The sequence below is a fragment of the Marmota flaviventris genome (assembly GCF_047511675.1).
Source record: "Marmota flaviventris isolate mMarFla1 chromosome 5 unlocalized genomic scaffold, mMarFla1.hap1 SUPER_5_unloc_1, whole genome shotgun sequence".
NCBI classification, from domain to species: Eukaryota; Metazoa; Chordata; class Mammalia; order Rodentia; family Sciuridae; genus Marmota; species Marmota flaviventris.
The window spans coordinates 2,250,513-2,277,347 of NW_027287679.1; the positions used below are offsets into that span (position 1 = coordinate 2,250,513).

Sequence of the window (26,835 nt, forward strand, 5' to 3'; positions counted from 1 at the left end):
AAGGAACAGAGTGGGCGCACAGAGGCGTTCACAGGTGACCTGTGTGGACTAGCAGTGGTCGGGTAGACGTTGTGTCAGGGTGTTTGGGATGGGTCTTTCCTGTGATGAGAAAGTTGCTGTTGCCTGGAGAACAAGAAATGGGATTCACTGGGGCTTGTTGTCCTGGAATCCATGACTGCAGGAGAGCCTGCTCAGAGCAGAGGAGACAGGCACAGAGTGGGGGCGGGAGTGGGTTTTTTTTTGTCCTGCTTTGTTACCATGAGCAGGCCCGAGCAAAGGGTCCGTGATTTTAGCAAGAGCAGCCTCTAAGTTCTGTGCTGCAAGAGCACAAATCCTGCAAGCACCACGCAGGGGTGGCCCAAGGGCCTGCAGTGTATGCCTGGTTTCCCTGACTGGATCTATAATCCAGGTCGAGGTGGCCCAAGGGCCTGCTGTGTGTGGCTGGTTTCCATGACTGGATCTATAATCCAGGCCAAACACTTCCCCAGATGTCAAGCTTCCTAAAAGAAAATGGTATTGAATCATTGACCACAATCAGGTATCCAGTGAGAAACTTAATGATGTAGAGAAGAAAAACATGCTGGCCACGATTTCTCTGGAAGGCCCGAGAGGATGGAAACATCCTTCCCACCACTAATATCTACAAAGAGGTTCGACGTGACCAACAATCCTAACTAATCGCAGAGGGCACTGGATCATGATTATGGAGATTGCTAGATTAATGGACACCTCTTTTCCAACTCCCTCTCACTTCCAAAGCAATGATCATTTGCCCCATAACAAATATAATGGAGTAGAACCTTTCACAGTTGAAAGCTTAGGCTTTGAATTTCTGAAAAACTCACGATTCATTTTTTTACAGAACCAAATTTAGACAAAGGAGGGATGTTTTCAGTTGCCACTCAAAGAAAGGATACTTGGATCCTCACAACCCCTGTGAGTCTGCACGGGCTTTCCTTGGAGGGATTACAGTGCATCAGTCACTTTCAGATGGTGACGTCCCTAAATTCTCCACGTATTCTGCCAATGGATAGTTTAAATGGACAGTTTAAACAATGTTGTGATGAAGCCATCAAATATGTGCAGGGTGTACAATATCAAATTCTCTGCATGAGCTGCAATCAGAGAAGAACTGGAATCGGTGGAACAAAGAAAGAGCACGTCAGTGTTCTTGGGGACCCTGGTGTCACCGCCCTGGTGTGCATGTCCCCATGATGACAGGCCTCTGATGGAAGGGATGCTGAGGCCCATTCTGCAGAACTGGCCTTGGCCACCCTTCACCGCAGCGCAGGCCCCTCGACGGCGGGCCCTCACCCTCCTCAAGGCCCCCATCACATCCCTGTTCCTCAGACTGTAGATGAGAGGGTTTAGCAGGGGCATGAGGATGGTGTAGAAGGCGGAGAAGACCTTGTCTTTGAGTGGGGTGTGGTAGGCCTGGGGAAGCATATACGTGTACAAGGCGGCCCCGTAGAACAAGGTCACCACCATCATGTGTGACGAGCAGGTGGCGAAGGCCTTCCTCTTCCCCTCGGCCGACCTCATCTGCTGCACGGTGAGGAGGATCTGGGCATAGGAGGCGACCACCACTGAGAAGGGGACCAGCAGCATCATGACACAGCAGACGTACATCACCGTCTCATAGGCAGCCTTGTCACCGCACGCCAGCCTCAGCATGGTGGGTGCCTCGCAGAAGAAGTGGTTGATCTTGTGGGAGGCACAGAATGGGAGACGCATGGTGATGGGAGTGAGGAGGAAGCTGTCCAGAGCACCACCAGACCAGGAGCTGCCCAGGATGAGCCAGCAGATGCGGCGGCTCATGAGCACCGGGTAGCGCAGCGGACTGCAGATGGCCACGTAGCGGTCATAGGCCATGAGGCCCGGCAGGAAGAACTCGGCCCCCACAAAGCCCATGTAGAGGAAGTACTGGGCAGTGCAGGCCACGAAGGAGATGGTCCTCTGGCCCCTCAGGTAGTCCACCAGGGTCTTGGGCACAGTGGTGGAGATGTACAGCATGTCGATGAGCGACAGGTGGCTGAGCAGGAAGTACATGGGCGTGTGCAATTGGGGGTCCACATGGATCAGGAAGATCATGACCCCATTGGCCGTCATGGCCACGAAGAAGATGATGGAGACGACAGCGAAGAGGAGGCCTGAGACCCTAGTGTTAGGGAAGAGCCCCACCAGCGTGAAATCGCTGGAGAAGCTCCTGTTTCCATCCATGGGGTTGTTTGACCTGGGCACAGAGAGAGAGAGAGAGAGAGAGAGACGCGTGGAGCTGAGGAAGGTCACGGAGGTGAGGGGGGGGGGTCGTGCAGACGTGCCTGTGTAACAAGCACCAGCAAGTTAGAGTTCTCTGTATAACTAGACATTAGGCACTTTTTGGTGAGCTGGATTTTCAGTTACCTTTTGCTGAAGAGCAACTAGAAAGTTTGTTTCCCATGGAATGCAGACAGGGGACACCTGGCAACTGCTGCTCAGTGTGAGAGAGTTATGGCAGAATACCAGGGTTCCAGAGAGGGCTCTTCCCTCGGAGAGGGCTCCCATTACTTAAGATGTCCATATAACTGCTGGACAATTGATTCAATCAAACAGTCAAATAATTTAGTCAGGTCTCTGGCCAATTTGGGAATTTTCGTCACCATTTTAAAAGTGATCTGCCTCATTTACAAACAACCATTAAGTTGAAGACACAGATAGAAGCTGTGGTGAGCATCAGAGAAGAGGCTGACCTTGTCCATCGGATTGCTGGCCGTGGCCATCAGCTCCTTCCCCACTCACATGTCAATTTCACATTCATTCCCACTGCAAACCTGCATCAAAGAGACACTGCTAGTGACAGCCTAGTGAGTGGTAGAGAGGGTTCCACACACCTCGCATCCCTGTTATGGGAGAAACAGAGCAGGCAGGAGCCAGAGGACAGGCTTCCCACAGAGCCAGCAAGGACTGTGGGGACAGCTGTCCTCCGGACAGTGAGGGATGGCATGGAACAGCCCCAAAGGGCACAGGGCAGGTGAGTGGCAAAGGTGACAGCCCAGGTAATGGAGCCAGGTCAGCAGGGACAGAACGGGAAGTGCAGGACACAAGAGCACTAAGGGATAGTGAGGTACTGGGGCAGCTCTTCAAGGCAGCTGGGCAGGGAAAGGAGGTCAGAGTTGTTTGTGAAAATACTGTGAGTAGAATTAAGTGTCACTTCAAAAGTCACAACTACCTGCTTAACCTTTACCATATGTTCATTCTACTCTTTAAAAAAAACTGTCCCTTTTTGTGGTGAGCCGCTTCTGCCGTTTCTGCAGACTATGGTCGCCATTACGAGATGGCGCTGGCTCCGCTGTGGTATGTGACAAACAACTCCTTATCTGAGAGAGTTGGCACATGATTTTTCACCACCCTGTGAGAGAGTTCCACGCGGCAGCTTTGCATTGGGGCTTGGGATGCTTTATTAAGGCTGGGAGGGCATCCGGGAGGAAGAGAAGAAGAAAGAATAATAAATATCAAGGGACCCGAATAAACTACTGAGAGAAGATTTCGGAGTTGCGTCTTCCTTGCGGGCAAGGGGTCGCGACAAGTGGTGCCGAAACCCGGGAACCAGAACTTTCAGCAGTCAGGGGTGGTGCACCGGTTAGTCCCAGGTAAGTGGGATCCGCGACCAAAGCGGGGTTAATCCCAGGTAAGTGGGATCCGCGACCAAAGCGGGGTTAGTCCCTAGTAAATGGGATCCGCGACCAAAGCGGGGCAGCTCCTCTGTAAACACAGAGAGAGCCTTACATTTTATTGCAGCTGCACTGTGTACTTTCGCTTTTGTTTTTTGTGCTTCTTTTGTTGTTGTGTCATGGGTGCCGCATCTTCAAGTCCGCTTCTCCTGGCCCTAGATGGCCTGTTACGTTCCAAGGGCCTGGAAGTGAAACATAGTACTTTACAGAGATTTTTACAGAAGATAGATATCGCTGCACCGTGGTTTGCATTTTCGGGCAGCCTTACTGTACCTAGTTGGGATAAATTAGGCAAAGATCTTGACTTTGCATCTGAGCAGGGCATATTAGAGGGTGGGGTGATACCCCTTTGGAAAATGGTCCGTAGTTGCCTTACAGATGGTAAATGCCAAGAAGCTGTGAGTGAGGGTCAGGCCGTTCTTGAACAACTACATGAGGAAAAATCTGAAGGATCACATAGTGAAGTGGCAGAGAGTATCAAAAGTAACAGTAGTGAGAAGGCAAAAGAGCCTGAAGATAAAAATAGGAGAAGGCTCTATCCAGATTTGACCGAATTCAAAACATCTGAGGACACAAGCGGCTCAGAGTGTTCTGAGGACCTTGATATATTGTTGCAACAACTACATAAGATAAAAGTAAAAAAGAAGAAAAAGGAGACACAAGGCGCACATGCCTACTGTAAGAAGGGGGAGGGATCTAATATTGGTCAACAGAATTCTGAGGAGGAGGAGGTTGAAAATTTAGAAGAAGATATGACGCCTGTTGCCCCACCCCCGTATGTGGGGGGGAGCCAAAGTTCCGGGAGGTCTTTTCATGCGCAAGTTTGGAGGACAGTTAATACAGATATGGGACTTGCGTACCCGGTGTTTCAGGACAATAATAGGGGAAGATATCATGAGCCTTTAGACTTTAAGATAATTAAAACCTTAGCAGAATCTGTCCGCACTTATGGCATAGATGCCGCTTTCACTCTCACTCAGGTGGAGGGACTTACTAGATTTTGTATGACTCCCTCAGATTGGGCTAGTCTAGTCCGCGCTTGTGTTTCCCCAGGGAAATATTAGGAGTCCAAAGTTGGCTGTTTAATGTTTCTGGCACTACCCAAGACTCGGAGCTAGGTAGGAGGCTTAAAATTTTTGCAAATAATTCACAATTATCTAATGCTACATTACCCTCCGCAGCAGTCTGTCTCCAATCTCCGTTCCTGTTTCTTTTGGCTAATGTTACATTACAGGGGATGCTTAATTGTTCTAATGTTACTTGCTACTTGTCTGAGTGTTGGAATGGCTCCTGGACTATGGCAGTGATTATGAAAATTCCAACCTTTGTCCCGATCCCGGTTACTGCAGATCCAGAATCCTTTCCTATTGTTGAATTGATTAGAACCCATAGAGATTTTAGAATTACGGCAGCTATAGTGACAGCTGTGGCGGTATCTGCTGCTGCAGCAGTTACGGCCGGAGTGGCCATGGCCAGTCAAGTACAAACTGCTGCCACCATTAATCAAGTTGTTCAACAAACTTCCACCATACTTGAATCCCAAAATTCAATTAATCAACATATTTTGTCAGGGATTTTAGCTGCCAACCAAAGGATAGATTTACTCCAAGCTCAGGTAGAAGAATTGGCCGACTTGGTGCTTTTGGGTTGTGTTGACCAACGTGCACATTTATGTATAACCTCTGTCAGATTTAATGATTCCAGGAATGCCTCCCGCATCATTGGCGAATATTTGGCCGGAAATTGGTCCATGGCAGCAGAAAACTTGATCCAGTCTCAACTAACTCAGATTGCTGTCTTGAACAGTACCCGTGTCGAACCAGTGACTTTGGGTCAATTCACCGATTGGATATCTTCTGCTTTTTCCTTCTTCAAAGAGTGGGTGGGAGTAGGCATTTTTGGTGCAATGTGTTGCTTCAGTGTTATACTTTGTTTGTGGTTTCTCTGTCGCCTTAAAACTCGCCACGCACAAGAAAAGGCTATGATCATACAAGCTCTTGCGGCTTTAGAAAATGGCAACTCACCTCAAGTCTGGCTTGCGCATCTTAAACAGTAAACCTTTGTCATGGTCGTTGCACCCCAAGTTATTATAACATTGCACTGGGATCGACATGACTTTCCTTGTTATTCTCTTAGTGTTGGAAAGCCCTTGCACTCTGCTGGTCTTGCTGCCATTGCACGCAGATGGGTTTCCACACTAGTGCTTTACTATCGCTTTAAAGTCCGTGCCTTTCTTTCAGGGTGCTGCCAACTTGTTTGTCATTAATACAGCCACAGTTCAGCCTCAGCTATCCCCCTTCGTCCACCATCGTCACGATACAGGATGCGAGGCAAGGCACTGCACTTGAGTGATCCTTGACGTGGACCTCAAGGAGAGCATGTCCTATTGCATGCGGGTTAGACGCGTCCACGCCCTGCCCCACGAAAAAAGGCGTCGGCTGATATGGCCTCGGATCTGGGGAAGGGCCCTCCTTAGGACTGAGCCATACTATGCAGCCACTTCTGCACAGTGGGATAGGACCTCTACTCTCGCCTGTATTGTTTTAATAAAACAGAAAGGGGGAACTGTGGTGAGCCGCTTCTGCCGTTTCTGCAGACTATGGTCGCCATTACGAGATGGCGCTGGCTCCGCTGTGGTATGTGACAAACAACTCCTTATCTGAGAGAGTTGGCACATGATTTTTCACCACCCTGTGAGAGAGTTCCACGCGGCAGCTTTGCATTGGGGCTTGGGATGCTTTATTAAGGCTGGGAGGGCATCCGGGAGGAAGAGAAGAAGAAAGAATAATAAATATCAAGGGACCCGAATAAACTACTGAGAGAAGATTTCGGAGTTGCGTCTTCCTTGCGGGCAAGGGGTCGCGACACCTTTTGTACATTTGAGCCCCTTTTTTTGGTTTGTTTTAAATCAATGTTACATCTTTGTGGTTCTTACAGGTTTGCAAGAGGAAGACACATCTGGGTCAGACGGGGGCAGTCCAGGCTGTACCTTCTGTCCCGGGACCTTTCGTCCCATCCCCTTTCCCTCTCATAAGACTCCTGGCCTATCAGTCGCAAGACCTAGACATGGTGACTGGTGAATGTGTCTGGAGGGCCTCGAAGACCAGAGGACACAGCACACCTCCCGGAGCCCCAGAAACCGAAGGGACATCCAGGCTGTGGGTGGCACATCCACATCTTGAATATATAATGAAAACAAGAAAATCCCTTAAAGGATCCCTCAGACTGGACAAAGATGACTGGGAGGGGACCCCAGAGGCCACAGGCAACAAAAGGACCTCAGCACCGCAAATGGCAAACAGGCATGTGAAGACGTGCAGTGACCTTTGTGCTCTGGGAAACGCCCACGAAACCACCTGGCAGCAGGGTCTCACCTGTCAGGATGGCATTGACCCCAAATGAGCGCTGGTGAGGACGCGGAGAAAGGGCCTCCTGTACGCGGGCATGGGAAAGACATTAGGACAGCTGGGATGGGCAGTGGGGCGGAGGCGCCTCAGAAAAATTGAAACCGGAGCTGCCGTGTGCCCAGCAATGCCAATGCATGGTACTCACCCAAGAAACAATGGCCAGATAAAAAATCAAATTGTGTTTAAAATACAAAGAGCAACAACAACAGAAACAAAAATGAACCATTTCCCCTGGAATAGCCTTATTGACAATACCTTGACCACTGTCTCCATAAAAGTAATATAGAGGAGATTGAAGAAGAAAGTCAATGGGAGGAAAGAGGGAGAGAAACTCAGAGGAGAAGAGAGAGGAAAAGAAAGAAAGATAAAAGTGGAGAGAAAGACAGTGAAAAACAATATGAGTTGATAAGAAAAATAAGATTGGGTTATCCTGAATACACTTGGGAGATTTTAAGAGTTACTAGCATTTACTTCTCTGTTTTCTCTTTTATGTCATGGTATGACTTTATACATATTTTGTGTAGGCATAGCTGGCCTCTGGTTCCCCTTCAATCCAGACATATTCCAATACTTCTTTATTCATTTTTGCCATCATATTAATGAAAAGATTACATATGTGAAAGGGCTTTGTAAACAACAAAGAATTAGACAACTAATTATTATGGGTTTTAGCATGAAACCTGAAACATGAACCTTTTTAAAGTTTGTATTGTTGGGCTGAATCAGAAAATCACAATGTATGGATTGCAAATCTACTGAAATTTATTTTAAAATACACATAGATAAAAGCACAAATCCTCATTTTGCAGCTTGATGAATTTATACAAAATGGACAGGGTACATAACATTACCAGCACTCAGACAATTCTCTCATCACTGGTCCTAATCATTAGCCCTTCTGCTTTCTTCTCCCATTGTCTTCTCCTATTATCTTCCCCTGTTATCCTCTCCTATTCTATGGCTTGCCCTTTCATTCTCTTAATGAGGTCTTTAAATATACAACAATAACTAAGTAACTAATTTCACCAGTCATTTTCTTTAGCAACTAGGCATTTTTCTTTTGGTGTGTGTGTATAATGTTTAAGAAATCTCATACTATATAAGAGGTATAAAAGCATGAAGATAGTATACTTTTCTCTAGGACACTATTGTATCACCTTTAATAGGTATTTATGATCTATGTAGAAAGTAATTTTTTAGAATAGTATGAAGACGGTTCATGGGTAATATCTTTTTCAGTCAATACAAGTTTTTGCTTTTCTAGTACTTTTTTTTTATAAGAGCCTTTAAAAAATATTTTTAGTTGTAGATGGACACAATATCTTTATTTTGTTTATTTAGTATTTTTACATGGTGCTGGGGATTGAACCCAGTGCCTCACATGTGCTAGACAAGCATTCTACCACTAAGCCACAACCCCAGCCCATGAACAAACTTCTCGCTCCACTTGTGGTAGTACAATAATGTTTTGTCAGATCCTTGTATGAGAAAGCAGTGCATCCATATGTCCAGAGACTGTGTGTCAACTACTAACAGTCTATAACCCCAAGTGTCTCCAGAGAATCACCTTCTTTTAGTTGACTCACCATTCCTAGGAAGTTACATTTTCCTCAGCCAGTGAATGACTAATATGAAGGTATCAAGGCTGCACTCCTTGTCTCAAGAAGGATCAAACCTGTAGTGTGATTCTTGCTTCTGAAACTCCTCCTGTGGATTAAGCCATAGCTAGCTGTTATCAGAAACTACTTCTTTTCTTTATTCTTTTCAATTATGCTTCACACTCTTTCTGCTGTGGTTTGGATATGGTTTGAGTGTGTGCTGGAAGCTTGGTCCCCAGTGTGGTGATACTGAGGGATGGTGGCATGCTTAAGAGATGTGGCCTAGTGGAAGGTGGTTAGGTCATCAGGGGTGTTGTCATTTAAGGGGATTAAGTTAGTTTTCTGGGACCCTGGTTAGCTCTCATGAGAACAAGCTGTTATAAAATGCCCATGAATTTCTTGATTTCCAGTCTCGTCAAGTGATCTCTCTGTCTCATACATAGTCCCACCATGATGTCATTCATCAAGTTGTAACAATCAACTTGACCAGAGGCCAGACAGATGGGCTACCTGATCTTGGACCTTTGGTCCCCAAAACAATGAGCTGAATAAACTTCTTTTCTTTAAAAAGTACCCAGCCACGGATATTTTGGTATAGCAACAGAAGACAGACTAATACAGTCACTATGTAGGATTTTTTTTCTCCTGAAGAGCATGCTCTCAATAACTCATATGAGCTACAAATATTTCTGCCTAGACTCTGCTTCTCAGGAACTCAACTTGATATATTAATTTACATAAGTGCTTCCAGGAAGCAGACTTAAAAATGAGACTTACAAAATGAATCCCTTTTAGGCAATATAAGATAGTACTGCATAACCAGTTTTTATTATTTGTTGTGGTATGCAGTGGAAGTACAGTTGTTGGGACATTCATCTTCTGTGAACTGGGAGATGATATAATTGAAGAACTACACAGGTTTGAACCATATCCCTGGAATTTGGAACATAGAACAAAGAGTAATTATGAGGACTGTGAAATTGTGTGGCTGTTGTAGATATTGTGAAGAGAGAAATTATAAGCTCAGGAAACTTATTACCAATTTAAAACTAAGTGTGAGAGTTGGGGGCCTTCAAAGTGAACACATTTCCTGATAGGGAAGAAAAAGGGATGAAGATCAGGTCCAGGACCTAAATTTTTAAGAGTAGTAGAATTTTAGAGAAAGAAGATCTCAGCCCAGTTAAGTCCTCCAAGCTAAAGTTCTCTGATGGAGAAATGAGATCTTAAGACTTAATAGAAGCTTATCTGTATATATGTACTTGAGCACCAAGAATTCTCTGTGCTCCTTGTGTGTGTAGAAGTCATGTCATCTCTCTATTATAGGAATACAGTTTCTCTTTCTTGAAGTCTATGAGGAAGGTCCCAATACAATTTTGGTTCTCAGGATCTTCCCTCAACTCTCCTTCTGATGGCTAGATTAATACTAAATTAAATTTCAGTGTGAATCAGTTGGGCATGTGTTGGGTAAGCCAATAGAAGAAGTGATTATTTGTTTCTCAATACAAGGGTACTAATTCTACTCTTTAATGATACAGAATTTAATATCTGCTAATATCCCTGGAAGATAATTCTAGTAAACTACTGAATTTCTCTAGGAGACTGATGGAAAGTCAGGTTGTGGCTCAGCGGTAGAGTGCATGCCTAGCACATGTGAGGCCCTGGGTTCGATCCTCAACACCACATAAAAATAAATAAATAAAGTAAAGGTATTGTGTCCAACTACAACTAAAAAATAAATATTAAATGAGACAGAGAAGGAAGAACAGTCATGGCTATCTACAGAGGAAGAATCAAAAAGTTCGGAGATTTTACAGCTTTAAGTGTGAGATGAAATTGGTTCCTTTAAATTTAGTCAACTTAGATGAAGTTGACACAATCTAACAAAACTTACACAATGAGAGATAGCTAATGCAAACAGTATGTATCATCAAAGAAACTGAATCAATGACTAATACCTTACATGATAGAAGACACCAGCCTTAGGCACTTTCATTTATAAATTCTACCAAACACTGAGGAAAAAATGACACCACTATTCTACAATTTATTCCAGAAAATCCGAGGAAACATAAACTTCCTAACCCATTCTATGAAACTAAGATTGCTTGAATACTAAAACCATATCAAGGCATTACAAGAAAAGAACTATAGAACAATATCTCTTATGAACATAGATGTAAAATCCTTAGTAAAATGTTGGAAAATTGAATCTGAAAATAAATTTATTATTTCTAAAGAATTATATACCTTGACCAAGTGAGATTTTTTTTCCAGGAATACAAAGATGGTTCAACATTGAAAATCAATTTTAACAGGTTAAAGATTAAAAAAAATGATTGTTATTAGATGCAGAAAAAGCACTTGGTAAAATCTAGCTTCTGACCAGACATGGTGTCACACACCTGTAGTCTCTGATATTTTGGAGGCTGAGGCAGGAGTTGCAAATTTGAAGTTAGCACCTGCCAACTTAGTGAGACCCTGTCTCAAAATAAATTATAAAAAGGGTTGGGGAGCTCAATGGTAAAGCACCCCTGGGTTCAATTCCAGTCCTAAATAAATAAATAAATAAATAAATATCCAACATCCATTTATGATAAAAGCTCTCAGAAAACTAGCAATAGAAACTTCTTCAACCTGATAAAGTAGTCTACAAGTACTCATAACTAACATCATACTTGATGCTGAGAACCTAGGTATTTTCCTCCACTGTAAGGGTGTCCTCCCTCACTTGTACTAACATTGTGCTGAAAGAACTTCTAACCAAGGATATTTTATTTTTATTTAAAAATATTTTAGAATAGTTTCATACTTACAGAAAAATTGTGTGGATAGTATAGCAAATTCCCATATGCCCCATATCTAGTTTCCCCCATTACTAACAACTTAGAGCTGTATGGTACAATTATAATAGTCAACGAATCACATTAGTTAATTATTTTTAACTAAAGTCTATATGTTTAGAATTGCATAGTTTTTACCAAACCATGGAACATTCAAAATCCTTTCTAAAAGTTGTTTTAAAATATTCAGTTAATTGTTGTCAATCATAGTTATCCTACTGTGCTGTAGAGCATTAGAAGTTATTCTGCTTATTCAACTGGATCCCTGTAACCATTATCCATCCTGTCTTCATCCCTCTCTCCAACAAATCCCTCCTAGGCTCTGGTAACCACTATTCTATGCTACACTTCCTTGAAATCAACTTTTTAACTTCCACCTAAAGGTGAGAACATGAAGTATTTGTCTTTACATGCCTGACTTATTTCATTAAACATAATGTTCTTTAGTTCCATCCATGTTGCTGTAAATGACAGGATTTCATCCGTTTTATGACTAAATTATATTTTGTTGTGTATACAAAACACATTTTCTATATCCATTCATTTGTTGATGTACATGTAGGTTAATTCCATATATTGGTTATTATGAGCTATTATAAACATACAAGGGCACATGTACTGATACATACCTATTTGATGCACTGATACATACCTATATGATACATACCAATTTGCATTAGCTTCAACGTACTGATTTCAATTCTTTTGGATATATACTCAGTACTAGGATTGCTGAATTGTATAGAAGTTCTAGGTCTAATTTTTTGAAGAAAATCCACACTGTTTTTGATATACTTTACTAATTTATATTTCTACCAACAATGTATGAGAGTTCTCAGTTCTCTGAATCCTTGCGAGAATTTTAAAAGTTTTGTCCTTTTGATAATAGCTGTTTTAACTGGGGTGATGTGATTTTGTGTTTGATTTACATTTCTCTGCTGATTAATTATGTTAAGCATTTAAACATATACTTGACAGCCATTTGTATATTCTCTTTTAAAAGTGTCTATTCAGGTCATGTACCCATTTTAAAATTGGATGTTAATGATGATGATAATGATGATGATGATGCTTACTATTATTATTATTATTTTGCTGTTGCATTGTTGTAGTATGTTTTGAAGTCAGGTATTATTATGCCTTCAGTTTTGTTCTTTTTGCTCAGAATTGATTTGGCTGTTTGAGGCTTTTGTGGTTCCATACAAATTTTAGCAGTATTTATTCTATTTTTGAGAAGAATGTCCTTGATGTTTTCATGGGAATTACATTGAATATCTAGATTACTTTGGGATGGATATTTTAACAATGTTAGGTCTTCTATTCCCTGAACATGGGATGTCTTTCTATTCTTTTGGTGTCCAATTCAATTTCTTTCATCAGTTTTTTTTTTTTTTTTTTTTTTTTTTTTTTTTTTTGCTATTGTGTATAAAATTGCTTTCTTGATTTCTTACTCAGAAACTTTGTTATTGGTGTGTAAACAACTACTGATTTTTAAAAAATTGTTCTAATTGGTTATATATGACATTAGAATTAATTCTGACACATCATACAGAAATGATGTATAACTTCTCACTCTTCTTGTTGTATTTGATGCAGGATCACAACAGTCATATAGTTACATATACACATAGGGTATTAGTCTGTGTCATTCTATTATCCTTACTACACTCTTACCTCCTTTCTTCCATTCACTCCCCTCTACCTCATCCAAGCTATCTCTATTCTTCCCTAGCCTCTACCCCTTATTGTAAATTAGCATCTGCATGCCAGAGAAAACATTTGATCTTTGGTTTTGGGGGATTGGCTTATTTTGCTTAGCATGATGTTCTCCAGCTCCATCCTTTTACCTGCAAATACCATAATTTATTCTTCTTTAAGGCAGAGTGATATTCATACATACATACATATATATATATATATATATATATATATATATATATATATATATATATATATATTATCCTGCAGAAAATGTGAGATATATATATGTATCTCACATTTTCTTTTTCCATTCATCTGTTGAAGGGCACTTAGGTTGGTTTTATAGTTTAGCTATTGTGAGTCAATGTGGCTGTATCACTGTACTATGCTGATCTTAAGTCCTTTGGGTATAGACTAAGGAGTAGGATAGCTGGGTCAAATGGTGTTTCCATTCCAAGTTTTCTGAGGAATTTCTATACTGCTTTCCATAGTGACAACTACTGATTTTTGTATATTGATTTTGTGTCCTCCAATCTTACTGAACACGTATGCCTGGTCTAATATTTTTTTATGAAATATTTTTCCTTTATAAAATCATATCCCCTGCAAACAGAGATAATTTGGCTTCTTCCATTTGTGTTTGGATGCTTTTTATTTCTTTCTCTTATCTCATTGCTTAAATACTTTAGTACTATAGTGAATGATAATGGTGAAAATGGACATTTTGTCTTGTTTCTTATTACAGAGGAAATGATTTCAGCTTTTTCTCATTTAGTATGATATAGACTATGGGTTTGTCATATATAGCCTTTATTGTATTAAAGTATATTTCTTATATATCTGAATCTTGAGGGTTTTTATCATGAAGGGATATTATATTTTGAGTGCATTTCATGTATCTATTGAGATGTTCATGTGATTTTTATCCTTCATTTTATTGCTGTGATGTGTTATTTTAACTGACTTGCGTATGTTGTGGCATTCTAGTATCCCTGGAAAAAATATTATTTGAACATGGTATACCATCTTTTTTATGTTCTGTTGGATTTGGTTTGCTTGTATTTTGTTAAGAATTTTAGCATCTATATTCATCAGGGATATTGGTCTATAGTTTACTTTTTTGTTATTGTTTAGTCTTTAGCTTTGATATCAGGGGAATGTTGGCCTTGTGGAATTAGTTTGGAAGCATTCTCTCCTTCTTAATGTTTTGAAATATTTTTAGAATATTTTTCATTAATACTTTAAAAGTTTGGTAAAATTCAGTGTGAAGTTACTGAAGTTAGTCTGTTTTTTTTGTTTGTTTGTTTGAGATTTTTTTTATTACCTGTTCGACTTCCTATCTTATTTTTGGTCTGTTCAGATTTTCCGTGTCCTCATAGATCAGTTTTGGTAGGTTATATGTGTCCAAAATTTGACATTTCTCTAGGCTTTTCAGTTTTTTGGCCAGTTAGTTGCTCATTATACTTTCTAGCAATCTTTTGCATTTCTGTGGTATTACTTATAATTATCTTTTTTTATCTCTGATTTTATTTATTTGAGTCTTTGTCTTCTCTCCACCCCCCCACCCTTGGTTAGTTTAGCTAAATGTTTTTTTTGTTTTTTTTTTTTTTTTATCTTTTGTATTTTTAAAGTTTATTTTGTTTACTTCTCTGATTTTTGCTATTTCTTTCCTTCTACTAATTTTAGGTTTGATTTGTTTTTGTTTCCTAGTTCCTTGAATTGCATTGTTAAGTTTTTAATATGAAATCTTTCTCTCTCTCTCTCTCTCTTTCTGAATGTGGGCACTTATTCCTATAAACGTCTTTCTTAGTATACACTTGTGCTGTATCATATAGGTTTTATGTTGCATATTCATTTGTTTCAAGACAGTTTTAAAAATTTCTTTCAATTTATCAATCTATTTGTCATTCAAGAGAATGTTGTTTAGTTTCCATGCATGTGTATAGTTTCTAAAGTCCCTCTTGTTGATTTCCATTTTTATTTCATGTGGTCAAAGGAGATGCTTGATATAATTTTGATTCTATTGACTTTCCTGAGATTTGGTTTTTGGCATTGTATGTGTTCTATCCTGGAGAATGTTCCAAGTGCTCATGAAAAGAATGAATTCTTTAGATGATGGATGAAGGGTTCTGTAAATGTTAGATCCATTTTTTTAATAATATAGCTTAACTTTGATGTTTCTTTATTGTTTACTTATTAATTTTTTTGGTCTGGTTATCTGTCCATTGATAAAAGTGGACCATTAGATATAGTAGAGGGAACTGTGACCAAACACAGAGCAGGCCCAGCGGCCTGCTGAGGGGCAGAGCCGCCCCCCACCCCCCTCGCCTGCCAGGTAGGGAAAGGGTGACCACCGACAGAAAAGGCCCAGTGGCCCGCGGCGGGACAGAGCTTCCAATCACTCCTGCAAGGTAGGCGGGCCTGCGACCCACCGGCAGAAGAGGAGCAGCCGCCTTCTGAGAGGCAGAGCCGCCCCCTCCCCCTGCGCAGGCAAGGTAGAGAGAACTGTGACCATGCACAGAGCAGGCCCAGCGGCCTGCTGAGGGGCAGAGCCGCCCCACACCCCCGCGCCTGCCAGGTAGGGGAACTGTGACCACCGACAGAAAAGGCCCAGTGGCCCGCGGCGGGACAGAGCTTCCAATCACTCCTGCAAGGTAGGCGGGCCTGCGACCCACCGGCAGAAGAGGAGCAGCGGCCTGCTGAGAGGCAGAGCCGCCCCCTCCCCCCCGCACCTGCAAGGGAGTCGGAACTGAGACCACCATCAGAACAGGTCAGACCTGCAACCGAGAGACAGAACAGGCCCAGTGGCCTGAGGAAGGGTAGAGCCGCCCCCCCTCCCACGCCTGCAAAGTAGGTGGACCTGCGACCCACTGACAGTACAGCCCCAGAGGCCTGCAGAGGGGCAGTGCCGCTGCCTGCGCCTGCAAAGTAGGCAGAACTGCGACCACCGACAGAACAAGCCTAGCGGCCCGCAGAGGGACAGAGCCGCCGCCCGCGCCTGCAAGGTCGGCGGACCTGCTACCGACTGGCAGAGCAGGCCCAGCGGCCTGCCGGCGTGGTAGGCACATTGCCCCAATTGGAGGAGGGGCAGAGCCGCCGCCCGCGCCTGTGAGGGAGACTTTGCAACTATACAAGACCAATATAAATATATAGGGGGGAAATTCAATAGCACAACAGTTTCACCAAGAAGAAAGGAACGCGAACAGTATGAAGAGACAAGGAAAGAAAGGACCACAAGCATTGCAGGTCAACTCAACGTTAGAAGAGGTAATAGCTGCAGCTGATGGAATGTCAGATAAAGAATTCAGGATATACATGCTTCAGATGATCTGGAGTCTCAAGGAAGACATCAGACAGCAAAATCAGACAATGAAAGATCACTTCAACAATGAATTACATAAACAAATCCAAGAAGCGAAAGATCAACTCTACAGGGAAATAGAGGTTATAAAAAACAAACAAACAGAAATCCTAGAAATGCAGGAAGCAATAAGCCAACTTAAAAACTCAATTGAGAATACTACCAGCAGAGTAGAACACTTAGAAGACAGAACATCAGACAATGAAGATAAAGTATTTCAACTTGAAAAGAACATAGACAGCTCAGCAAGACTGTTAAGAAACCATGAGCAGAACATCCAAGAAATATGGGATAACATCAAGAGACCAAATTTAAGAGTCATTGGGATACAGGAAGGAACAGAGTTTCAAACCAAAGGAATGAGCAATCTATTCAATGAAATAATACGAGAAAACTTCCCAGACTTGAAGAATGAGACAGAACCCCAAATCCTAGAAGCCTACAGGACGCCGAATGTGCAAAATCATAAGAGACCCACACCTAGACACATTATAATGAAGATGCCCAACATACAGAATAAGGAGAGAATTTTAAAAGCTACAAGAGAAAGGAAGCAGATCACATTTAGGGGTAAGCCAATCAGGATAACAGCTGATCTTTCAACACAGACTCTGAAAGCTAGAAGATCCTGGAATAACATATTTCAAACACTGAAAGAAAATGGGTTCCAACCAAGAATTGTGTTTCCAGCGAAATTAAGCTTCAGGATGGAAGATGAAATTAAAACCTTCCACGATAAACAAAAGTTAAAAGAATTTGCAGCTAGAAAACCATCTCTTCAAAACATCCTTGGCAAAACATTACAGGAAGAGGAAATGGAAAATAACAATGAAAACCAACAGTGGGAGGTAGGACACTAAAGGGGGGAAAATAATCAAAGTGGAAAACAAACCATGTTTAGTAACATAAATAAACAAATATGGCTGGAAGAACAACCCATATCTCAATAATAACCCTAAATGTTAATGGCTTAAACTCACCAATCAAGAGACACAGGCTAGTAGAATGGATCACAAAACAAGACCCAACAATATGCTGCCTACAGGAGACGCATTTGATAGGAAAAGACATACATAGGCTGAAGGTGAAAGGTTGGGAAAAATCATATCACTCATATGGACTTCAGAAACAAGCAGGAGTATCCATACTCATATCAAATAAAATAGATTTTAAGCCAAAGTTAATCAAAAGGGATAAAGAGGGACACTACATACTGCTCAAGGGAACCATACACCAACAAGACATAACAATCATAAATATATATGCCCCAAACAATGGTGCAGCTATGTTCATCAAACAAACTCTTCTCAAGTTCAAGAGTCTAATAGACCACCATACAATAATCATGGGAGACTTCAACACACCTCTATCACCACTGGACAGATCTTCCAAACAAAAGTTGAGTAAGGAAACTATAGAACTCAATAACACAATTAATAACCTAGACTTAATTGACATATATAGAATATACCACCCAACATCAAGCAGTTACACTTTTTTCTCAGCAGCACATGGATCCTTCTCAAAAATAGATCATATATTATGTCACAGGGAAACTCTTAGACAATACAAAGGAGTAGAGATAATACCATGCATCCTATCTGATCATAATGGAATGGAACTGAAAATCAACGATAAAAGAAGGAAGGAAAAAGAATACATCACTTGGAGAATGAACAATAGGTTACTGAATGATCAATGGGTTATAGAAGACATCAAGGAGGAAATTAAAAAATTCTTAGAGATTAATGAAAACACAGACACAACATATCGGAATCTATGGGACACATTGAAAGCAGTTCTAAGAGGAAAATTCATTGCTTGGAGTTCATTCCTTAAAAAAAGAAAAAACCAACAAATAAATGATCTCATACTTCATCTCAAAATCCTAGAAAAAGAAGAGCAAAACAACAGCAAAAGAAGTAGAAGGCAAGAAATAATTAAAATCAGAGCTGAAATTAATGAAATCGAAACAAAGGAAACAATTGAAAAAATTGACAAAACTAAAAGTTGGTTCTTTGAAAAAATAAACAAAATCGACAGACCCTTAGCCATGCTAGCGAAGAGAAGAAGAGAGAGAACTCAAATCACTAACATACGGGATGAAAGAGGCAATATCACAACAGACACTTCAGAAATACAGAAGATAATCAAAAATTATTTTGAATCCTTATACTCCAATAAATTAGAAGATAGTGAAGGCATAGATAAATTTCTTAAGTCATATGATCTGCCCAGATTGAGTCAGGAGGATATAGACAACCTAAACAGACCAATATCAATTGAGGAAATAGAAGAAACCATCAAAAGACTACCAACCAAGAAAAGCCCAGGACCGGATGGGTATACAGCAGAGTTTTACAAAACCTTTAAAGAGGAACTAATACCAATACTTTTCAAGCTACTTCGGGAAATAGAAAAAGAGGGAGAACTTCCAAATTCATTCTACGAGGCCAACATCACCCTGATACCTAAACCAGACAAAGACACTTCAAAGAAAGAAAACTACAGACCAATATCTCTAATGAACCTAGATACAAAAATCCTCAATAAAATTCTGGCCACTCGGATACAAAAACATATCAAAAAAATTGTGCACCATGATCAAGTAGGATTCATCCCTGGGATGCAAGGCTGGTTCAATATACGGAAATCAATAAATGTTATTCACCACATCAATAGACTTAAAAATAAGAACCATATGATCATCTCGATAGATGCGGAAAAAGCATTCGACAAAGTACAGCATCCCTTTATGTTCAAAACTCTAGAAAAACTAGGGATAACAGGAACATACCTCAATATTGTAAAAGCAATCTATGCTAAGCCTCAGGCTAGCATCATTCTGAATGGAGAAAAATTGAAGGCATTCCCTCTAAAATCTGGAACAAGACAGGGATGCCCTCTCTCACCACTTCTGTTCAACATAGTTCTCGAAACACTGGCCAGAGCAATTAGACAGACGAAAGAAATTAAAGGCATCAAAATAGGAAAAGAAGAACTTAAATTATCACTATTTGCAGATGACATGATTCTATACCTAGCAGACCCAAAAGGGTCTACAAAGAAACTATTAGAGCTAATAAATGAATTCAGCAAAGTGGCAGGATATAAAATCAACACGCATAAATCAAAGGCATTCCTGTATATCAGCGACAAATCCTCTGAAATGGAAATGAGGATAACCACTCCATTCACAATATCTTCAAAAAAAATAAAATACTTGGGAATCAACCTAACAAAAGAGGTGAAAGACTTATACAATGAAAACTACAGAACCCTAAAGAGAGAAATAGAAGAAGATCTTAGAAGATGGAAAAATATACCCTGTTCATGGATAGGCAGAACTAACATCATCAAAATGGCGATATTACCAAAAGTTCTCTATAGGTTTAATGCAATGCCAATCAAATTCCCAACGGCATTTCTTGTAGAAATTGAGAAAACAATCATGAAATTCATATGGAAAAATAAAAGACCCAGAATAGCAAAAACAATGCTAAGCAGGAAGTGTGAATCAGGCGGTATAGCGATACCAGACTTCAAACTATACTACAGAGCAATAGTAACAAAAACAGCATGGTACTGGTACCAAAACAGGCGGGTGGACCAATGGTACAGAATAGAGGACACAGAAACCAATCCACAAAACTACAACTATCTTATATTTGATAAAGGGGCTAAAAGCATGCAATGGAGGAAGGATAGCATCTTCAACAAATGGTGCTGGGAAAACTGGAAATCCATATGCAACAAAATGAAACTGAATCCCTTTCTCTCGCCATGCACAAAAGTGAATTCAAAATGGATCAAGGAGCTTGATATCAAATCAGAGACACGCCGTCTGATAGAAGAAAAAGTTGGCTACGATCTACATACTGTGGGGTCCGGCTCCAAATTCCTCAATAGGACACCCATAGCACAAAAGTTAATAACTAGAATCAACAAATGGGACTTACTCAAACTAAAAAGTTTTTTCTCAGCAAAAGATACAATAAGAGAGGTAAATAGAGAGCCTACATCCTGGGAACAAATCTTTACTCCTCACACTTCAGATAGAGCCCTAATATCCAGAGTATACAAAGAACTCAAAAAATTAGACAATAAGAGAACAAACAACCCAATCAACAAATGGGCCAAGGACCTGAACAGACACTTCTCAGAGGAGGACATACAATCAATCAACAAGTACATGAAAAAATGCTCACCATCTCTAGCAGTCAGAGAAATGCAAATCAAAACCACCCTAAGATACCATCTCACTCCAGTTAGATTGGCAGCCATTATGAAGTCAAACAACAACAAGTGCTGGCAAGGATGTGGGGAAAAGGGTACACTTATACATTGCTGGTGGGACTGCAAATTGGTGCAGCCAATTTGGAAAGCAGTATGGAGATTTCTTGGAAAGCTGGGAATGGAGCCACCATTTGACCCAGCTATTCCCCTTCTCGGTCTATTCCCTAAAGACCTAAAAAGAGCATGCTACAGGGACACTGCTACATCGATGTTCATAGCAGCACAATTCACAATAGCTAGACTGTGGAACCAACCTAGATGCCCTTCAATGGATGAATGGATAAAAAAAATGTGGCATTTATACACAATGGAGTATTACTCTGCATTAAAAAATGACAAAATCATAGAATTTACAGGGAAATGGATGGCATTAGAGCAGATTATGCTAAGTGAAGCTAGCCAATCCCTAAAAAACAAATGCCAAATGTCTTCTTTGATATAAGGAGAGTAACTAAGAACAGAGTAGGGTCGAAGAGCATGAGAAGAAGATTAACATTAAACAGGGATGAGAGGTGGGAGGGAAAGGGAGAGAGAAGGGAAAATGCATGGAAATGGAAGGAGACCCTCAGAGTTATACAAAAGTACATACAAGAGGAAGTGAGGGGAAGGGGGGGAAAATAATACAAGGGGGACAAACGAATGTCAGTAGAGGGGGCAGAGAGAGAAGAGGGGAGGGGAGGGGAGGGGAGGGGGGATAGTAGAGGATAGGAAAGGCAGCAGAATACAACAGACACTAGTATGGCAATATGTAAATCAATGGATGTGTAACTGATGTGATTCTGCAATCTGTATATGGGGTAAAAATGGGAGCTCATAACCCACTTGAATCAAATTGTGAAATATGATATATCAAGAACTATGTAATGTTTTGAACAGCCAACAATAAAAAATTAAAAAAAAAAAGTGGACCATTATTATTATTAATATTGTTCTTGTTATAATAATGATGATGATAATGATAATAGTCCTTTTGTTGAATTGACCCCATTATATAATATTATATATATTATAATATATAATAATAGCCATTATATAATAGCTACCTTTTTCTCTTATAGTTTTTGATTAAAAGTCAATTTTATCTGATATAAGTGTAATAATTTTATCTGATTTTATATATATATATATATATATATATATATATATATATATATATATATATATATATATTACTTGATGATACATTCATAAAGTATTTCTGCTCAAATTCTGATGGATAGTTTTGCTGGATATAATATCCTTAGTTGGCATTTTTTCTTTCAGCTTTATGAATATATTGTTTCATTTTTTTTCCTGGATATTAAGGTTTTTATAGAAAAATGTGCTGTGAGTATAATGGGGGATTTTCTTACATGTGAGTCTTGAAGGCATTCTTCATTTAAATTTTTTTTTAAAATTTTTAATTTGACCATGTGATATCAAAAGACCTGTCTTCCAGTTCGGAAGCCTAACTGAGCCTGGTTGTACATGCCTGCAATTCCAGTAACTGGAAGCAGAGGGAGGAGGATTACAAGTTCAAGGAAAGCCTAGGCAACTTAGTGAGATATATCTCAAAATAAAGTTTAAAAAAATGTTGAAGGACATTTAGGTTGGTTCCACAGTTTAGCCATTGTGAATTGTGCTGCTATAAACATTGATATGGCTGTCACTATAGCATGCTGTTTTTAGGTCTTTTGGGTATAGACCGAGGAGTAGGATAGCTGGGTCAAAAGGTGATTCTATTCCAAGTTTTCTGCGGAATCTCCATACTGCTTTCCAGATTTGTTGCGCCAATTTGCAGTCTCACCAGAAATGTAAGGGTGTGCCTTTTCCCCCACATCCTTGCCAATACTTATTGTTGCTTGTACTATGAATTGAAATGCATTCTGCTGTCATCTATAACTAATTAGAACAAATAAATGAATTAATTAAAAAATGTTAAGGATGTAGCTTGGTGGTAGAGTGCTTGCCTAGCCTGCTCAAGACCCTGGGTTTAAACTTCAGTACAGGAGTAAATAAAGCAAGATGAAGAACAACAACAAAAGAGAAAGGCTGATCAATTCTGCTGTTGAGACTCCCAACTGTATTTTTAATTTCATTTATTGAATTTTTTAGTTCCATGCTTTTTTTTTTGTAGATGGACACAATAACTTTATTTTATTTATTTATTTTTATGTGGTGCTGAGGATCAAATGCTCACACATGCTAGTCAAGTGCTTTACCACTGAGCCACAAGCCTAGCCCAAAGTTCCTTCCTTCCTTCCTTTCTTTTTTTAATACTTGGGATTGAAGTCAGGGGCACTCAACAACTAAGCCATATCCCAGGGTCTCACTGAGTTCCTTAGCACCTCACCATTGCTGAGGCTGGCTTTGAACTTGTGATCTTCCTGTCTCAGCCTCCTGAGCTCCTGGGATTACAGATATGCATCACGGCATCTGGTAAGTTCCATGCTTTCTTATTCATTGTTTTTTATGATGTCTCTTTTGCTAAGTTTTCCATTCATATCAGGAATTGTATTCCTAATTTTCCTGAGTCACCTTACTATATTCTCTTCACTCTCACTAAGTTTTCTTAAAATTATTTTTTAAAATTGTCAGGCAATTCATTTATTTCCTTTGCTTTTATTTTATTTTTAAATTTTTTTTAGTTGTTGATGGACCTTTAAATAATTAATTAGTTTATATGTGGTACTGAGACTAGAACCAAGTGCCTTACACATGCTAGGAAAGCACTCTACCACTGAGCTACAATCCTAGCCCTATTTCCCTTCCTTATTGTGTTCTTTTGGAGGCATTATGTTGTCCTGTTTTTTCATGGTTCTTATAACTCTTCATGGTATTTGTACATCTTGTGGGCCTGTTACCTCTAACAACTTTATAAAGTGGCTTTCACAATAAAAAATTTTCTGCTGGTCATATATCCTAGGGTGTTGGTTTCATACATTGCATTGGATGTGGTTCCAGGGGGGCTCTTTAATGCAGCCATTGTGTAGCTTCTTCAGTATAATCAATGTTAGCTGTATTTATAGGTGTCTCAGCAGCCTTGGCTACAGGAGTTATGGTATTATAGTGCCAATTGGGATGCAATTTCATTAGATGGGGTAGCTTCATTGTCATCTTTGGCTGTGGGTATAGCGGGTGCCTGTCAGTTTTCACAGGTCATGTGAGGGCAGGATCATACGAGTGGTCCTGGGTGGGTATTTGACAGTATGCATAGTAGCAGAGTGGGAAGGTCATCTATCAGTGTCTGAGGGGTACATGGGTACATGAGGACTCTGGGGCACCATTTTGCTCAGGAGGCCTGCCTAACTGCTTCCCAGGGTATAATGTGGGTTGGCAGAGCTGAGTGTCTGCTTCTTGGGGCCTCAGTGGGCTAAAATTCTGAGAATGGTTGCTAAACTTTTCTTGGAGTCACAACAATACGGGGAGGGCCATTTAGTTGCCTCTTGGCAGTCTTAGTAGTTCAGTCATTTAGAAAAATCTGCTCAACATCTTCCAGGGTTCATGGTTGGGTAGACAAGGCTGCTTGCTTGCTTCCCTGAACTTCTGTGGGGAAGTCTGTCCAGATATGTTCCAGGGCCAAGAGTGAATAGAGAAGGCCAATTGGTTGCTCCCTGAGGCATCAGGAGAATGGATGATTCTACCTGGATGCTTCTCCAAGGCTGTTTATGCCTGGTTGTCTACCTGCTTCCTAAGGCTGAGGATGCACAGGCAGGACCACCTGCTTCTCAGGCAGTGAGAGGGAGAGGGTACATGGGGCTGACTGGATGCCTGCTGGGGCTGAGGAGAGATGGGGCTGCTTATTTTCTGGAGGCCTCTGTAGACTGAGCAGCTCAGGGTAAGTTGTCCAGGTGCTCCTTGGGGCTGTGGAAAAGTGGGTGATGCCTCCTGGCTGATTTGCAGGACTGGGTCAGTGGAATTTGCTGTGTGCAATACCCAGTACTACTTTATAGGACCCTAGGTAGGTGGGGTCCCAAGTTGGCTCTGTGTATCAAGACCTATTTCTTCAGGATGATATAGCAGTATGGTAACCCAGCAGTCCCTCAAATTTGGTTTATGGCCTGTAAGGGGTATAAAGTCCTCCATCAATAAATGACTCAGGTATCTGTGATTTGAATGGTGATTGATGGGGGCCTCCTCTTTATTGTTTTCATGTGCAGTGAAGTCTGTCTTGGTTCAGGGTTGATCACAGGACATGAGACAGTAGATGCTGTGTGCTTAGTTCCCTTGTGTATAAGGCCATCATGTATCCATGTTCTGCAATGTCTCTGCCACATTCCCACTGTACTCTGATTCTCTGCCTGAAATACTCCAGTAAGATAGCTGTCATTTCCCCCTTGATTTGGGCCCTTTTTTTTTTTCATGGAGGAAAGCATGCCAAGCGCCTCTAGTCTGTCATCTTGCTGTTGTCCTATTTCTTCTTTTCTAACATACTCATTTGATGTTATAAATTTCCCTTTCAGAATTGTTTTTACTGCATCCCACACATTTTGATAAATTTTGTACTTCATTTTCATTTAGTCCAAAATATTTAAAAATTTATCTTCAGTTTCTTCTTTGATTTTTTTTCTTATTTAGAAGAGTGTATTAATTTTCATGAAATTAGGAATTTTTCCCAGCTATCTTTCTGTTACTGATTTTTTTTTTTTGTACCAGGGATCCAGCCTGGGGGACTTAACCACTGAGCCATATCCCCAGCCCTTTTAAAAAAATATTTTATTTAGAGACAGGATCTTACTGAGTTGCTTAGGGCTGTGTGAAGTTGCTGAGGCTGGCTTTGAACATATGATCCTTCTGCCTCAGCCTCCTGAGCCGCTGGGATTACAGGTGTGCACCACTTTTTGTTTAATTCCAATTAAGAATCAATTGAGAACTGACATTATATTGTTTCTATTTAAAAATTTTTAAGGTGAGCTTTGTGACCCAGAATGTGGTCTGTCTTGGTAAATTATCCACATAAGTTTGAGAAGACTGTGTATTCTGTTGTTGCTGGTTGAAGTAGTCAATAGATGTCAATCATATCCAGTTGACTGAGTTCAGCTATGTTTTTTCTCATCTGTCTGCTGGATTTATTTCTGATAGACCTGTGTCATTTGTGAGTTTAACATTTAAAATGAATATTGATTTAGTTGGATTAATATCTACCAGATGTATCATTATTTTCTTTTGCACTGTTCTTGTTTATCTGTGCCTATTTTTGTCTTCTACTCTTTTCACCTTATGTTGTTTTAATTGAGCATTTAAGATGATGCCATTTCTCTTTGTTTTTAGCACCAATTATACATTTAAAACATTTTTTTTTAAATGACTGTATCATTGCTTGAAATAAACATTCGGCATTATGTATCCATGGATTCTGCATCTACTGATTTAACCAACCATGGATCGAAAATATTCAGAAAAATAGTATATCAGTACTGAACATGTACATACATTTTTTTTTTCTCTTGTCAAGACTCCCTAAATAATAGAGTGTAGTGATGATTTACACAGCATAAATGGTTGTATTAGGTAATAAAAGTAATCTAGAGATGATTTGTAGTATAGGGAAAGATGTATACAGGTTACATGCAAATACAATGCCATCTTATATGGGAACTTGAGAACCTCTGGATTTTAGTGTCCACGATGAAGGCAGTCCTGGAATCAATCCCGCATAGACACTCAGGGATGAATATGCCTTTTAAAATTAATCCAAGACCACTTTTGAATAACATTATATCACTTCACAGATATTGCCAGTACCTTATAAAGTATTCCTACTTCCTTCCTCCTGTCCTTTGTATTATGCTGTCATTCATTTTACTTACACATAAGCATAAGTAGGCATATATATATTGAATACAGTTTTGTATACAATTGAATACATTGTTGCTGAATTATTTTGAACAGGTACCTATTAGACCCATTAAGGATAGAAAAATAAAAGTCTTTACTTTTCCT

At 40.3% G+C, this 26,835-nt stretch overlaps 1 protein-coding gene and 1 long non-coding RNA gene across 2 annotated transcripts in view; both read right to left on the reverse strand.

Moving 5' to 3' along the window:
* Positions 1 to 1,035: 1,035 nt before the first annotated feature.
* On the reverse strand, positions 1,036 to 2,220 carry LOC139703652 (olfactory receptor 2T6-like). The gene has a single exon (XM_071607129.1). It carries the CDS (start codon positions 2,218 to 2,220, stop codon positions 1,036 to 1,038), a length of 1,185 nt encoding a protein of 394 aa, XP_071463230.1.
* Positions 2,221 to 3,710: 1,490 nt separating this feature from the next.
* Positions 3,711 to 26,835, reverse strand: part of LOC139703631 (uncharacterized) — a 325,092-nt gene continuing 301,967 nt past the window's right edge. The window contains exon 3 of the long non-coding RNA XR_011705791.1: positions 3,711 to 3,892. This is a non-coding gene — a long non-coding RNA (uncharacterized lncRNA). The remainder of the gene's footprint in view (positions 3,893 to 26,835) is intronic.